General features: G+C 55.7%; 1 protein-coding gene across 1 annotated transcript in view; it reads right to left on the bottom strand.

Annotated features, from left to right (window-relative positions):
• The window catches only part of AP3D1 (adaptor related protein complex 3 subunit delta 1), a 41,164-nt gene that overhangs the window by 13,814 nt on the left and 11,917 nt on the right, over positions 1–15,433 (bottom strand). Inside the window, exons 5-14 of the mRNA XM_012745691.2 lie at positions 13,666–13,773; positions 12,227–12,356; positions 9,441–9,580; positions 9,243–9,316; positions 9,048–9,097; positions 4,187–4,236; positions 3,496–3,544; positions 2,550–2,695; positions 1,828–2,207; positions 445–676 (exon numbers count right to left, since the gene is read on the bottom strand). Coding sequence (XP_012601145.2) covers positions 445–676; positions 1,828–2,207; positions 2,550–2,695; positions 3,496–3,544; positions 4,187–4,236; positions 9,048–9,097; positions 9,243–9,316; positions 9,441–9,580; positions 12,227–12,356; positions 13,666–13,773 — 1,359 coding nt within the window. The remainder of the gene's footprint in view (positions 1–444; positions 677–1,827; positions 2,208–2,549; positions 2,696–3,495; positions 3,545–4,186; positions 4,237–9,047; positions 9,098–9,242; positions 9,317–9,440; positions 9,581–12,226; positions 12,357–13,665; positions 13,774–15,433) is intronic.

Raw genomic sequence — 15,433 nt, 5'->3', positions numbered from 1 at the left:
TGTTAGCAGCCCCTTCCCCTTGCATGGCGCCTTGCGATAAAACACCTCTTTCTCCTGCCGCAGCCCTTAGCGTCAGTGTCCAGCTGTCTGAGCTGGTCCCAGAGCCACAGCCACGTGCTCCCCAAAGCCTAGGCTCCCACCCAGTTGTTTGGCCACCTGCTGTGCACTACGTGGGCCAGCAGGGTCCTCACCCACCCAGCACCCCACAGAAACCTGCAGCCACCTAAGGCCACCCTCCCAGGCCAATGAACCCCCAGTCCTGGGAGGGCGGAACCGTGAAAGGGGATTGGGGAAGGTACAAAGGCACCAGGCAAACCGGCCGCCACCGGGAAGAACGAACTGTTGGCATGTCGAGGCTGCTTCCCAGGTTCAGACACTGTCATTAGAGCCCACGGAAGCCACAGCTGGTCTAACACGGGGCCCAGCATGCACACCTGGCCTTACCCGCTCCTGCACCTCCAGGTCTGCGCTCTGCACAAACTGAGGCAGCCGGTCCACCATGAGCTGGGTGACCGCCTGGGCCTCCTCCATGTCCGCCACCTGCTCCTTCTGCTGCAGAATGGACGCATACAGCTTGACAACGTTCTGCACGTACACGGCCTGGATGTGGCCAGGCAGCGTGGTGACTTTGGGCCGCAGCATGGCCTCCAGGGTGTGCTGGGGCTCCTGCAGGTGCCTGGGGACAGGGGGCCAGGGTGAGGCCTCCTCAGACACCCACCCAGCAGCTCCTCGAGAGGTGAGCAGAGGCTTGAGCTTGTCACACAGGGGGTGACTCGGGGGTTCCCTTGTTCCCTGATCAGGCTGAGAGATGGGATTTGAAGGTCTCAGGGACCATAAACTGCCGCAACAGGGACACAGCAGAGACATGAGCATTGCAGAGCAGCTGGATAGAGCGAAGGCAGAGAACATGGGAGGAAGACCCTGTCAGCACCAGGGGTTGGCTCTGGAGAGGTGGAAGGGAGAAGAGGAAAAGGAAACTTGGGGAAAGACCAAGCGATCTGCGAGACCAAGGCTCTGTGGTATGGCCGACACTTGAGCTGCTGCCTGTGATCAAAAAAATGTTTATGGAAAACTCTTTTCCCAGTAAGAGGATGACAGGACACAGGCTGGTCTTCACTGAGCTACAGCATGTCCAGGGCAGGGGGCAATGATGGGATGGAGGAACAGCTGCCCTGTAGTCTCTGCTGAGGCAGGCCTGGGCCACAGGGTAGGGGCGGGGGACAGCAGCAAATCTTAGCCTTTCCAGGAGAAATCGGGAATCCAGATTTCTGTGTGACAGCTCCTGAGCTGAGGCCTTAGCAACACACCCCACTTTCAAGGGGCTGGGGGATCAAGTCTGCTTAGCAATGGCTGCCACTATCCTCTTGGGGCCAGTGCGCCCCTAGACCAGGGAGTCCGTGCAGTCTACCTAGAGTCTGGCATTGAGACCCCTGGACACCCCAGAAGGGCCTGGCAGCAGGCAGGCTAGGGCCAAGTGCCTCCCAGAGCTCCTGCCTGTAGGGCAGGCCTGGCGTGGGGGCAGGTCTCACTGTCGCCCACCTCTCCTGTCTGAGCAGAGCCAGGGCTCCCCCTGAGACTCACAGACACCAAGGGCCAGCCTCCTTCCACAGCTCCCCAGGGCCAAGGGGACCCTGTGTACCCTGCCAGCTCCTAGTCCCAGGGCCCAGAGGATCTATGGTCTCATGGTTACCACAGAGCCAGAACAGGGCAGAGCTGACAGGGCGAAGCACCCCGGCTGCATGGAACGTTAGCCAGCACACCCCGTCTCTCCAACCCATCACTGCCAGGGAGCCCAGGGAAACTGAGCCTGTGCCCACACCCACTCACTCCGAGAACTCCCCGCAGATCCATGCGGCAGCGTAGAGCACCTCGCAGATTCCATTCCGCTGGGTGCTGCTGGCCACCAAGTGGGCATTGTCAAGCAGCGCGGACATCTGGGACACAGCAAACTTGCGGATGGCCTTCACTCGGATGGCCACATCCAGCATCTGCGCGGCGATGAGGTGGCCATGGCGGGTGCCCTCCAGCCTGGTGAGCTCCACCAGGATACTGATGTACCACTCGAAGTTGGTGATGTGCTGGTAGTTGGACTGGCTGCAGATGTCGATGATCTTGGTGAGCAGCTCATCGCGGTAGGTGGTGCCCTCGGCCTTGTCCACATGGGTCATAAGCTTCTTGACAATCTCCATCAGGTTCTTCTTGGACACCTGGGGTAGGACAGGTGAGGGAGGCCCAGCTCTGAATCCATGGCTCATGGGTGAACCTGCGTTTACAGGTCTACACCAGGGAGGCCACAGGTCCCTGTGACAGTCAGATGAGGAACACATGGCCCCCATGGTCACTCAGTGGGCCTGGCCCCAGCCCCCAAGTCCAGATGCGCCTTTGGAGCAGAGGTCAGGCCTGGTCCCCAATGCCCAGCCCCCACACACTCCTGACCCTGAACTTGAGGGTCTCCTGACACCCATGTGCTGCTCCGGGCTCTGATACCCGAAGGTTAAAGTCCCTTAAAGCCCTAAGACGCAGTGGGAAGCTGGGCAGTGGGCACGTACCATTCCATACAGTAGGTCCAGGGCCCGCAGCCGGATGGACTCGTCCTTGTCGTCTAGACACTGCAGGATGAGGTCCTTGTGAGACTGCACAGACTTGGGGTGTGTTTTCAGGATCTTGGACATGGCCAACAGCCCCAGATACTTAACTGCAGAGACGGCACAGGTGATTAGCCTGGACACAAGAAGGTGCTGGCGCCACGGCAAGGCACAGAGCATATGAACCAGTCTCTGCCTCAGACAACAAAGCCGAGGAGGAGGAAGAGGAGGGGAGGAATGCTCTGTTTACTGCCTGGGCCTTCACAGGGACAGCAAGCCCAGCCCTACTCTAAAACAAATCTGGCTTCCAATGAGCATGCTAAACACAGCACCACACCTGGGGCCAGGTATCAGGCGGGTGGCCCTGAGCTGGAATCCCTCACAAGGATACTGAGGTGTCCGTGGGCAGCAGTGCTGAATCCTGTGCTACTGACCAATCAATGCCACGTACCCCGCCCCAGAGACACAGAGCCTTGTACGTCAGGACACCAGGACCAGATGCTCAGTGAGCACACGTCACTGTAGCAATCCCCCTGCCTAATCCCGCTTACAGGCTTCACCACGTGTCCCTCTCCCAAGTTCCCTGTTGGGACCAAGTGGAGCTTCCTCAAGGCCCCTGCCCTGGCTGTCCGCACATGGCTCGGCACACACCAAGCCTCCTGAAAACCTTCTGGCCTGGATAGAGGGGCTACCCACCATGTGGGATGAGGGGAGTGGACATAAGCGGGCCACACGGTACTGGCGGGGGCTGTCTCTGAAGCCCGTGTTGCTCTGCCAGCACCGGGTCTGTGAGGAAGAGGACCGGGCATCGCTGACACTGTGCACGCTTTCCTCCCATGCTGGTAAGAGGCCTGACCTCACAAAGGTGTAGGAAACAGAAACGAAAGAGTGGAGTGGGAGAACGACTCACGGTTCTGATCGGAGTCTTCTATCAGAATCCTCAACTTCTGAACACAGAGCTGCAAAGAAAAAACGTAATGCTGGACTTGTCTTCTGAAACCAAGGCTGACTCCAGCTGGCCCTGGCCTAACCCTTTACCCGCCCGCCCCACAGCCCAGAGGATGGGAGGGAAGTGAGCCAGGCCCTTGCAGCGACATGGGGGGGGGCGGCCTATCTGGGCCCTACACCAGGACCCCGCTTCCACCAGGGACAGCAGTAAGTCTGCAGGCACCAGCGAGGACATATGCTGCCACCCCTGCAAACACGCTGCGTGGGGACACACATCCAACTGCATGGCATGCCCTCTGGGAGGAACTGGGATCCAGGGACTTCCTTTACACATTACTCACATAATTAAAATAAACTTGAACCAAACACCAAGGAAACGACCATCCCAAAGGCTTCCAGGCCAGGCAGCTTGGGGATAGAGGAGGGCTGTCCCCAAACATGGGCAAGACAGAGACACAGCCTGGGTGGTTACCATGAGCACTCAGACAGCAGCACCAGGGCCCAGGCTTAGTGGGTGTACACACCCCACACCAAGGGACACAAAACAGAGTGGACCAGGACAGGACAGATAGCGGGACACAGGCTTCTGAGGGTCACACCCAGAGAGCAGGGGGCTCCCAGCCCTAGGAGGAGCGCAGTGGCCCGGGGAGTACCTGGATGCTGGCGCTGTGGTTGGGCATGCCGGAGGACAGCGAGATGAGCACTGAAACAGACAGCCGCCCAATCAGCACCATGCCGTGGCCACGGCACCACCCCAGTGTCCACTGTGGCTCCTGCCCCTTGCCCGGGATGAGGATGGGGTTAAGGACAGAAATGCCACCATGTGGAACTGTGCCTCCCAATGGTGCCCACACAGGACAGAGCTGCAGCACAAGATTGGGGCTATGTCCTCAGAAGGCACCAGTGAGGCTGCCCTTGCGGCGTCCAGGAACCTGGACGGCCCAACCTTGCTGACAGAAGGGCAGCTTGGCCTAAACTGTCCCTGCAAACACCATGGTCTGTGCCCAACCTTGCTGTCTTCTGAGTGTGGAATCCTGGCACAAGTCAGGCAGGGGGACCACATGACCAACCCCCACGGACACCCAGACAGGGTCACTGTGAGTGAGCTTCCTTGAGGACAACACTCTATGCATGTCATCACGGCTAGCTGCTGGTGGTGGAGTGCGTCCTGCGTTACTACACGGCGAGAGGGTTCTGGAAGCTGGGGCTGGCCTCCCCGGCTAAGCCCGCGCCTCTCCCCTTTGCTGACTCTGCTGTGTCCCTTTGCTGTCATGAACCACGGCCACCAGGACGACCATGTGCCAAGTCCCAGTGGCCTCCCTGCACACCCTTGTGCTACCAGCTATCAGGAGGTCTGGGACCCGACTTGATGTCTGCGCCTCCAGGCCTGCACCTCCGCCCCGCCCCGCCCCTCACCAGGCCCCAGGGAGTCAGGAAGGCTGAGTCCAATCACAGCCCCAGGGTGTTGGGGCCTCACCCCATGAGCCAGCTCTTGGTACGCCACCCAAGAGCCACTGCTCCCCTGATGTGCCGTGCCTGGCCTGGAGACTCCTTACCCATACCCACTGCCTCTCCCTGCACCCCAAATTCTCCCACCCTATCACTTCTGATTCCCCTGCCCAGCTACACCCTCCTTTCTGGTGACGGTCGCCCCCTACTGTCCCAGAGCCTCAGGGACACTCACAGCCCACACAACTGTCACAGAACAGACCTGGGCTGGCTTCTCGTGGATCACTGAACATCAGGCCCCCTCACAGGTCCACAAGCAGCAACTGCTGGCACAAGAGCCAGCAAAGGGATGCACGCCCACCCCGCAGGCACAGGCAGGCAATGAGACCCCAAACCTCACACAGCCCGGCTCTAACACCAGCTCACGAGAGACGCATGAAGCCAGCAGCCAGCCAGCCCTGTCAGGAGCCATGATCCTGCTTTTCCAACAAGACAAAAGTGTGGGATGAAGGGGCAGGTGTGTCTCCGAATTCGCCAACCACAAGGAAGCGTGTCAGCCAAACGCACCCAGATAGACTGGCTCTAAAGAGACAGACTGTCCTCGACCCCTGGGGACATTGTCAGCCTGACTAGGCCTGAAGGGCGGTTTCTGATTTTGTCTTAAAAAAGTGATTTTGTTGTAAATACTAATGCTTAGTATCTCTGGTGAAACAACACGCCTTAGGTTGCTTTAAAGAATTCTCAGGCTGGGCGCGGTGGCTCACGCCTGTAATCCTAACACTCTGGGAGGCCGAGGCGGGCGGATCCTTTGAGCTCAGGAGTTCGAAACCAGCTTGAGCAAGAGCAAGACCCCTTCTCTACTATAAATAGAAAGAAATTAATTGGCCAACTAATATATATAGAAAAAATGATCCGGGCATGGTGGTGCATGCCTGTAGTCCCAGTTACTCAGGAAGATGAGGCAGCAGGATCGCTTGAGCCCAGGAGTTTGAGGTTGCTGTGAGCTAGGCTGATGCCACGGCACTCACTCTAGCCCGGGCAACAAAGTGAGACTCTGTCTCAAAAAAAAAAAAAAGATTTCTCAGAAATAGGCCAGGCGTGGTTGCTCACTCCTGTAAACCTAGCACTCTAGGAAACAGGCCTGAGCAAGAGCAAGACCCCATCTCGACTAAAAATAGAAAGAAATTAATTGGCCAACTAAAAACATATATAGAGAGGCAAGCAGCTGGGGTGAGAAGAGAACATGAAAACAGCCCAGGAACAAGGAGCCCTCATAAGGAAATGAAGACCCAAAGACACACAGTTGAATACTTAAATACCGAATTGGACAAAGAATAGTTTCTGCTTTCGCTAAGAGGACATACATGACCCTGATGGTGTTTTCATTCAAGATCAAGTGATTTACTGCCTTTACTGGTTAACTGAACAAATTCAGCATGTAGAGTCCATGAAGCACAGGACAATAAAGCTTCCTACTCATATCACCAGAAGGATCTCTTTGAAAGATTCACTACCGGACCATAAGAGAGAATCATTTGAAGCATAATGCGTTGAAACAACAGAAGTCTATTCACCTGTGCGCTAACTAGAAACAGAGTTACAATGTTTTCAATTCTTTGAGCTCCAGGAATCCAGGAGAGTGAGTTAAAAATCTGAAAATGCGGCCATGGACAGGTTCCTGGCATTGGATTATGCTCATTCTTTTTGCCTGGGGGGCCGTGCTATTTTATATAGGTGGTCACTTGGTACGAGATAATGACCACCCTGATCACTGTAGCCGAGAACTGTCCAAGATTCTGGCATAGCTTGAACGCTTAAAACAGCAGAATGGGCCGGGCGCGGTGGCTCACGCCTGTAATCCTAGCTCTCTGGGAGGCCGAGGCGGGCGGATCCTTTGAGTTCAGGAGTTCGAAACCAACCTGAGCAAGAGCGAGACCCCGTCTCTACTATAAATAGAAACAAATTAATTGGCCAACTAATATATATACAAAAAAATTAGCCGGGCGTGGTGGTGCATGCCTGTAGTCCCAGCTACTCGGGAGGCTGAGGCAGAAGGATCGCTTGAGCCCAGGAGTTTGAGGTTGCTGTGAGCTAGGCTGACGCCACGGCACTCACTCTAGCCTGGGCAACAAAGTGAGACTCTGTCTCAAAAAAAAAAAAAAAAAAAGAAACAGCAGAATGAAGACTGGAGGTGAATGGCTGAATCTCTCTGGATACCAGAAGGTCTCATTGATCAAAGACCAGCTACAGGAAGGGTACGTGTTTTAGAAGAGCAACTTGTTAAGGCCAAAGAACAGATTGAAAATTACAAGAAACAAACCAGAAATGGTCTGGAGAAGGATCATGAAATCCTCAGGAGGAGGATAGAAAATGGAGCTAAAGAGCTCTGGTTTTTCCTACAGAGTGAACTGAAGAAATTAAAGAGCCTAGAAGGAAATGAACTCCAAAGATTCGCAGATGAAGTTCTTTTGTATTTAGGACATCATGAAAGACTATGGAAATCATGTTAGACAAAACGCAAATTCAAGCGATTTTCTATTAGAGTTCAAAATGGGTTATAAAGTAGCAGAGACAACTCACAACATCAACAATGCACTTGGCCCAGGCACTGCTAATGAACTTACGGTGCAGTGGTGGTTCAAAAGGTTTTGCAAAGAAAATGAGAGCCTTGAAGATGAGGAGCAGAGTGGCCGGCCATTGGAAGTTTACAACAACCAATTGAGAACAATCATCGAAGCAGATCTCTCACAACTACATGAGAGGTTGCTGAAGAACTCAAAGTTGACCATTCTATGGTTGTTTGGCATTTGAAGCACAATGGAAAGGTGAAAAATCTCGATAAGCAGGTGCCTTGTGAGATGATCGAAAATAAAAAAAAGAAATCGTCGTTTTGAAGTGTTGTCTTCTTTTATTGTAGCACCATCAATGAACTGTTTCTCTATCAGACTGTGATGTGCGTTGAAGAGTGGATTTTATATGACAACCAGACAATGACCAGCTCAGTGGTGGAATGAGAAGAAGCTCTAAAGCCCTTCCTGAAGCCAAACTTGCACCAGAAAAAGAGCATGGTCACTGTTTGGTGGTCTGCCGCCCATCTGATCCACTACAGCTTTCTGAATCCCAGCGAAACCATTACATCTGAGAAGTATGCTCAGCAAATAGATGAGATGCCCCCAAAACTGCAACGCCTGCAGCCTGTGTTCGTCAACAGAAAGGGCCCAATTCTTCTCCATGGCAACGTCCAACCACACCTCTACAGAGTTTTGCCTCATACACCATATTCACCTGACCTCTAGCCAACCGACTACCACTTTTTCAGGCATCTCAACAACTTTTTGCAGGGAAAACGCTTCCACAACCAGCAGGATGTAGAAAATGCTTTCCAAGAGTTTGTGGTATCCCAAAGCATGGATTTTTATGCTACAGTAATAAACAAACTTATTTCTCGTTGGCAAAAAAAAATGAAAATAAAAACATATAGAAAAAATTAGCCGGGCATGGTGGTGCATGCCTATAGTCCCAGGTACTCGGGAGGCTGAGGCAAGAGGATCACTTGAGCCCAGGAGATTGAGGTTGCTGTGAGCTAGGCTGACGCCACGGCACTCTACCCAGGCAACAGAATGAGACTCCGTCTCAAAAAAAAAAAAAAAAAAGAAAGAAAAGAAAAGAAAAGAAAAGAAAAGAAAAGAAAAGAAAAGAAAAGAAAAGAAAAGAAAAATGCCAGAAATAACAGCTGTTGATGGGTCTGACAGTGGACGCAGAGCAGCAGGAGCTGACAGCTCTGGAAGGCGGGAGATGGGCAGGCAGGCTCCACCTGCAGATGCGAGATGACTCCGACGTGGCTGGGGGTTGAGCTGCTCCAGAGCCCCAAGCAACAACCCACCCCCATGGAGGGGCAGCAGGGAGCTGGGCAGAGATGCGTGACAGGGAGGCCCGGCCGGTCGCAGGGCCCGCCACCCAGCTTTCCACCTTGGCTCCAGCAGAGGCGAAGCTTGGGGACACCTTGTCCCCTCTCCCCCCACTGAGGATAGCCGCCCCTTCCAGAACACCGGTGTCAGCGCTCACCTGCAATCACAGTGTTCACACACTCGTAGAGAAGGGACATGGCAGACGTGCTACAGAGGGAGGGCAGAGAAGTGGCGTGAGGACAGGAGTCATGTCAGAGCAGGGGACAGGCCCCTGCACTGCCTGCCATGCAGGGCTGCCAGCGGCTCTGGCCCCGGAAGTCTGGTACAAGGATACATGGGGGCGCGGGCTCACCTGTGGATGAGGTTGGTGAGAGGCTCGATCAGCTTCTTGCCCAACCTCGGCTCCAAAGGCGTCAGAGCACCAAACTGTGGGGTGAGAGGGGCGGTCACCACCCAGGACAGTGCCGTGGCAGAAAGGACCGCCCACAGGGGTACCAACCAGGCCCCCCAGGCGAGGTGAGTGCGAGGGGACACATCCCATGCTACTTGCCAGCTTGATGATCTTGATGAGGACCCAGTTGTTGGTGGAGGATGTCATCAGCTTGAAGAACAGTGGGGCCAGGGACAGATAGTTCTTGGGGTTGCGTCTGGCCAGCTCACAGATGACGTTGACAGCTGCCGACTGGACCCCTGGAGAGCAAGGGGGTCCTCGTCAGCAAGAAGGGGCATCCTCACAACCAGGAGGCCTCACCAATGGGAACCCTGCAGTGTGGACCTCGATGCACTGGTATGAGAACTAATGATTGTCACCATGTACATGGCTGGCCAGGACAACTGACATAGCGTGGGCAAGTGGCAGTGTCAAAACAGATGCACACACGCACGCACACACACACACACTTTTCCTAGCTCTGTGTGCTAAGTGGGCTCAGTGGCTACATGACCCCAGCACCACGAACACACGCGGTGCCAGATCTTCAACAATGAAGAAGCAGGGTGTTCTGGCTCACGCCTGTAATCCTAGCACACTGGGAGGCCGAGGCGAGTGGATAGTTTGAGCTCAGGAGTTCAAGACCAGCTTGAGCAAAGGCAAGACCCCATATCTCTATCAAAAATAGAAAGAAATTAACTGGACAACTAAAAATATATAGAAAAAATTAGCCAGGTGGCACATGCCTGTAGGCCCAGCTACTCAGGAGGCTGAGGCAGAAGGATTGCTTGAGCCCAGGAGTTTGAGGTTGCTGTGAGCTAGGCTGATGCCTCGGCACTCAGCCCGGGCAACAAAGTGAGACTCTGCCTCAAAAAAAAAAGCAAAGAGATGCTCAAGAAATAAGGGAAGGTGGGAGGTGGGAGGTGGGCACCAGAACCCACACGAAAGGGTACCCGATGGCCAACCTGAAACAACGTAAGCAAAAACACTGACAATGAAGGTGTGGATACGGCCCGTAGAGTAAAACAGGTACCTATGAGTCCATCCTGATATAAACCAACAGGTGACAAAACAGACAGCGCCTCCTGCCCTAGGACCCCAACAAATTAACGAGGAGGAAGAGGATGGGGAAGTACTACCCGGCAAGACCAGAGCCATAACCGGTTCAGGCCAGGTCACAAAGGCCGATGTCAGTGAGACAGCCAACATCTACACTGCCACTGAGCATCCCCACGTGGCTCTGTCGCCCAGCTGTGCCTTCACTGGCTGCTCCATCCTAAAACTGTCACCCTGAGCACGATGCTTCTGAGACCTGGTCTATTGAATCAGGGGTAGCAGAAACCCCTAAATCCGCAGCCAGTGGAGCAGAGGGGTGACTGGCACGGCCAGGGCCAGATTTGTGCCGGGGAGGCTGGGAAGGGCAATCTGATCTACAGTCTGGCAGCAGTGTCCCATCAACATTCGCTTCTTTCCTTGTCTTAACTTCACTTTGATCACACCAGATAGAAAATTCTGGAAAGCTGGGTATAGGGCACATGGGAATTCTTTGTATTTTTTCTTCAAGTTTTTTATAAATCTGACATTATTTCAATACAAAAAGGTAAACTAAAAAATCTTAATGATTAAAAAAAAAACTGAGGGAGAAAAATAAGCCTGCAGGTCTCCCTGCAGATCTCCGTGGACGGAAGAAAGCCCCAGGCATAAAACCCACTCATCACCAAGGAGAAGGAGCAGGCTTGGACCATAGGCAGAACAGGAGTCCCACGGGTGCTCCCAGGAGCAGTGCGCTTCCTGCCCCCTCCACACTCAGCTCCAAAAACCCACCACAGTCCTCCCGACCAGAAAGGAGGTTCTGGTCTCTGTGGCAGCTTCTACCAGGCTGCAGGAACCCGAGCTTGTGGCACAGGCTCTGCCACCTCCTCCCAGGGAGGGGGACACCAGCCCAGGCCCAAACCGTCCAGGCAACAGGCCCAAGGCAGAGGGCTCATGGTACTATGGGAAAGCAGCAGGACCCCATGAAGCACACTGCACAGCAAAGTGCGCAACGTGAGTGCAAGCAGGTGTCACCCACACTTGGGACAGCCTCAAAGGACAGTCCTCTGGCTCCATTGCTTTCCATTGAGTCAAGGAGAAAAACGGGACTTGGGGTTTCTGTGTGGGGAAGGGACGACCTCCAGAAACATGTGCCCGGCCGTTGGCCTGGAGGGGACCACTGGGCAAGGCTCAGGACCCAATCAGCGATCCTGATCTGACTGAGCCCAGCACCCCAAGGAGGAGCTGGCCCAGACCTGAGCTCCTGCGCAGGTCACGTTTGCTCTCTGAGACGTGGGGCCTATAGGCTACTACTGGGTGGCTTTGGTCCCATAGACCCCTGCCAAGTGCCTGCCACAAGCCAGAGGCTCTAACACATGTGGTTTCAGGCCACGCTGCCCAGTGGATGCCAGGGCCGTGGGTAACTGTTTAAACATCAGTTAACCTCAGTGAAATAAAATCTGGAATTGCGTCTCTCAGTCACCACACTCAAGAGCCCGAAGAGGCCGGAGGTGGCCCTGTGGAACCATGGTCTAGCTGTCCCCTGCACTGCAGAAAGTGGCCTGGTGGCACAGGAGCCATCTGGCTGGCTCCCAATCTCCCTGGCTCAGAGACACTGACGCCCTACCAGGGCTCTGCCGCCTCACCCTCACCAGGAGTATGCTAGACTGCACTGTTTCTGGGCCTAGGAGGAACCCGAGACCACCCACTGCCTGCACCAAGCCTCCCCGATGTCCACTGCGTCTTGAGGCTGCCCGTTAGGAAAGCCTGGCATGTTCCACAGGCAGCAAGCCCTCCCACCTCCTTCCTTGAGCCCCTGGGGCAGCTCCCGGGGGGCTGGGCGCCCCACTCAACCTGAACTCAAATCTACCAACCAGGGTCAGGATCCTCCAGCTTCTCCTTGAGCCGGGGAAAGGCGGGGCGCAGCGACTCGGGATACTTCAGGAACACCTTGTACATGATCAGCACAGCCTTCTTCCGGATGTAGGGCTTGGTGTGCGACATCTGCCAAGACAGCGGAGGCGTCTCCACCAGGCTCCTCCACCCCTGCCCCGCACCCCACCTGTGGCTGACCACCTCTGCCTGGAGGAAAGAGCCCCCAGTCTCTCTGGCTACGGCCTACACAACCCATCACACTGCCCACCACCTAGGGACCACAGAGCAGCATCTCAGAGGAGTGGAAACCTGCCCGTGTCCATGCCCAGACCTGGGCCCTGGAGGCCGACCCTCCTGCCTCTGACTGTCCTGCCCTGGCAGTCCCGGGGCCCAGGATGGAGGGCAAGGTCCAAAACAAAAGTCACGCAGGGAGCCCTGGTCCGCAGGGTCAGAGCTTGCAGCACCTCAGCACAGCTACCCAAGGACACTGAGGGCCTCCCCTCGGCTGGCACATCGTCCTCTCGTCCCTGGGGAGCCCTTCCTCACCTGTCAGGCCTAGGCAGCCCCACCCCTCCACTGCTTGGCCCTGATGGAGCTCCCAGCCCATGGTTTCAGGGCGCCCACACCCATCCCTTCTCTAGGTATTCAACTGCTCTAGCCTGGGGGAGCATACTACCCGTGAAGGCTAGTGACTGTTTCGGTTCTGCAGGCCAGACAGCCTCTGTCTAGGCCACATGGCTCTGCCCTGCTCTGCTGAAGCCACTGTGTACAACTCTGAAGGAAGGGGTGGGCCGGGCGCCTGGTTCACAGCAGCGGGGTGGGGTGGGGTGTAATGGACGTGGCCCTGGGCCACAGGCTGCCGACCCCGATTGGACAGACAGGGTCCAATCTAGAGCTGGGCAGGCTGTGCCCACAATCTCCTGACCATAAGCCGAGATCTACGCGTCTCCTCGTAGACAGGCTGCTGATGTGGGGCCAGCATCCCGAGGCGGAAGCTGAGCCCTTTTCCTTGTAGGTGTGGCCCCGTTTAGTAAGTCAAAGGGAAAAAGAGTCCCACTAAACTAGGGACGAGCTGGACACACAACAGATGTCCTGAAGGCTGCCATTTCTAGGGGCTTCCATGCTCTAGAAGGTCCCTGGGGCCCCTGTGAGAGGACAACCAGCCCGGCTGTTTGCTTTAAGACCAGCTGGGCAGCTGTGAGCTACGCAGGGCAGACAGGGCCACACAGCAGCTCGTGGCTGCTGAGATGACCTCCACCAGCACCCACACCTCAGCAAGGACCCGATGTCCCTGACAGGGCCTGGCCCACCAGGTGTTGGTGGGGGTGACGGTGACTCAGCTCCCACCCCACCAGGCCACACACCTGCACCCAGCCCGTTCTTGCAGGGCCAAGCTTCCTTGGTGTTACACTTTAACCTGGACACACTCACAACTCACCAGCGTCATGATGTCATTTGCCAGGTCTCTGGCAAGATCTGGGGTGACAAAACAGGACAGACCAGTCAGTGCAACGCCAGTGTCATACTGGCTGGGGCTGCTCAGGTCCTGGAAAGGGAGGGAGAGGAGTTTAGCGGGTGGGTGCTGTGGATATGCATCACCGTGCACATCCCAGAAGGGGGTACACCTGTGCCCCCACACCCGCTGCAGAGAGCTCTGCAGCTAACCCTGGATGAACAGGAATGAGCTACAGTGCACTCGACACTGTCACCAAGAGATGAGCCAGGATAGGCCGTCTGGGGACAGAGTGTGAGGAGGATGTGAACATGCTGTACCTGAGAGCCCAGTTTCTGAGAGGTCACGGCTCTCAGGACAGAGGCTCACTGGCCACTGCATATCTGGGTGAAGGCTGTGCTGGCTCCAAGCACAGCCTGCCTCCCGGGGCTGCGGTCAGGGCTGCCCACCCCTGGCCGAGGGGCCTGTCCCCCTAACAACCTAGGGAAGAGAACAGGAACAACTCTCGTGGGTCCCTCTCAAAGCGTGGAAAAGCTTCGGGCTGGGGACAATTCTATCTTGGGACCATGAAACTCAAGGAAAAGCTGACGGCCAGCTGACGGCCACCCCACAGCCCCCTCTAGATTTGCACTCCACTAGCTAAACTTCATGGCAACGTCTCAAACACGGGCCCATGCCCATGCCCAGATCTGCACACCTGGAGAAATTCTCTCACTCTCGCAAACTTGCTCTTGGGAGATTTTCCTAAGTAGTGTGCTAAGAAACACTTTAAAAGCTCCCATATGTGGTCACAAATACGAAAACACTAGCTTTAAAAGCCACTCCACTTCCAGCTGAGGGGCAAGACGGCAGCAGCACCCGCAGTGCAACCCTCACTCCCTTGATGACTGACTGGATTTTTCATTCAGCACAGTGCACCAAAGGGCCAGAGGAGGGAAGCAGGGAGCCTGGGAGGCTGCCATAGGAAATTTCAGAAAGGTGTGTCCAGAGACATCCAGGTATTCGTGAAGCTGCCAGGAGACCCCAGCTTGACCCCAGGCCCCCGCTGGAGGTGTGTTTCAAAAGTCACGAGTTCATTTAAAATGACACTGGGAGTGCAAACACCTGGGGTGCGCTCCCATCAGGATCCTCCACAAAGGAAGCATATCAATAACTGGCAGCGAGAGCTGTGGCCACATAGACAGGCTCCTGAGTCTGGGGCCAGGACAGAGACAGGCAAAAGTAGGAACAGCGGAAGAGATGATGGTTAACTACCTGAATCACTCCTGATTTAGCAGAAGCACTGTGTGCTCCAGGAAAAGGAGTCTCAGGCTGGAACGCTTGGGTGGAACAGAACAGCCTTGAGCGACTTTCCCGGGGAAGCAGTAGGAGCCCTGGGGGCTGCAGCGAGGTGCCCACATGGGGGCCCGGCCAGGCAGCTGGCACCTGGGGGCCCAGGATGCCACACCTCCACCCTCCTCAGTCCTGTTGTCCACCCACTCGCCCCGGCAACCCTCTCCCCTCCCCTCTTGGAAGGCCCGACTCCCCTCCTGCTTGGCACCCTGACCAGCGCTCACCAAGCTGGACCCTCAAGCCATGGCACCTAGACCACAGACCACATGTGGCCGAGGCAGACGCCAGGCTCCATAGCCTTGCCCAAGATGGAGAGCCCAGCAGGGCCAACAGCGATGGGGTCTGCCCCACCCCCCATGCAGGGCATCACCACATGGCCAGCACCTACAGAGCCCACCCCTCAGCATGCTGGGAGCCTCAG

The sequence above is a fragment of the Microcebus murinus genome, chromosome 27 (genome assembly GCF_040939455.1).
Source record: "Microcebus murinus isolate Inina chromosome 27, M.murinus_Inina_mat1.0, whole genome shotgun sequence".
Taxonomy (NCBI): domain Eukaryota; kingdom Metazoa; phylum Chordata; class Mammalia; order Primates; family Cheirogaleidae; genus Microcebus; species Microcebus murinus.
This window is presented reverse-complemented; position numbering and strand designations above follow the sequence as displayed.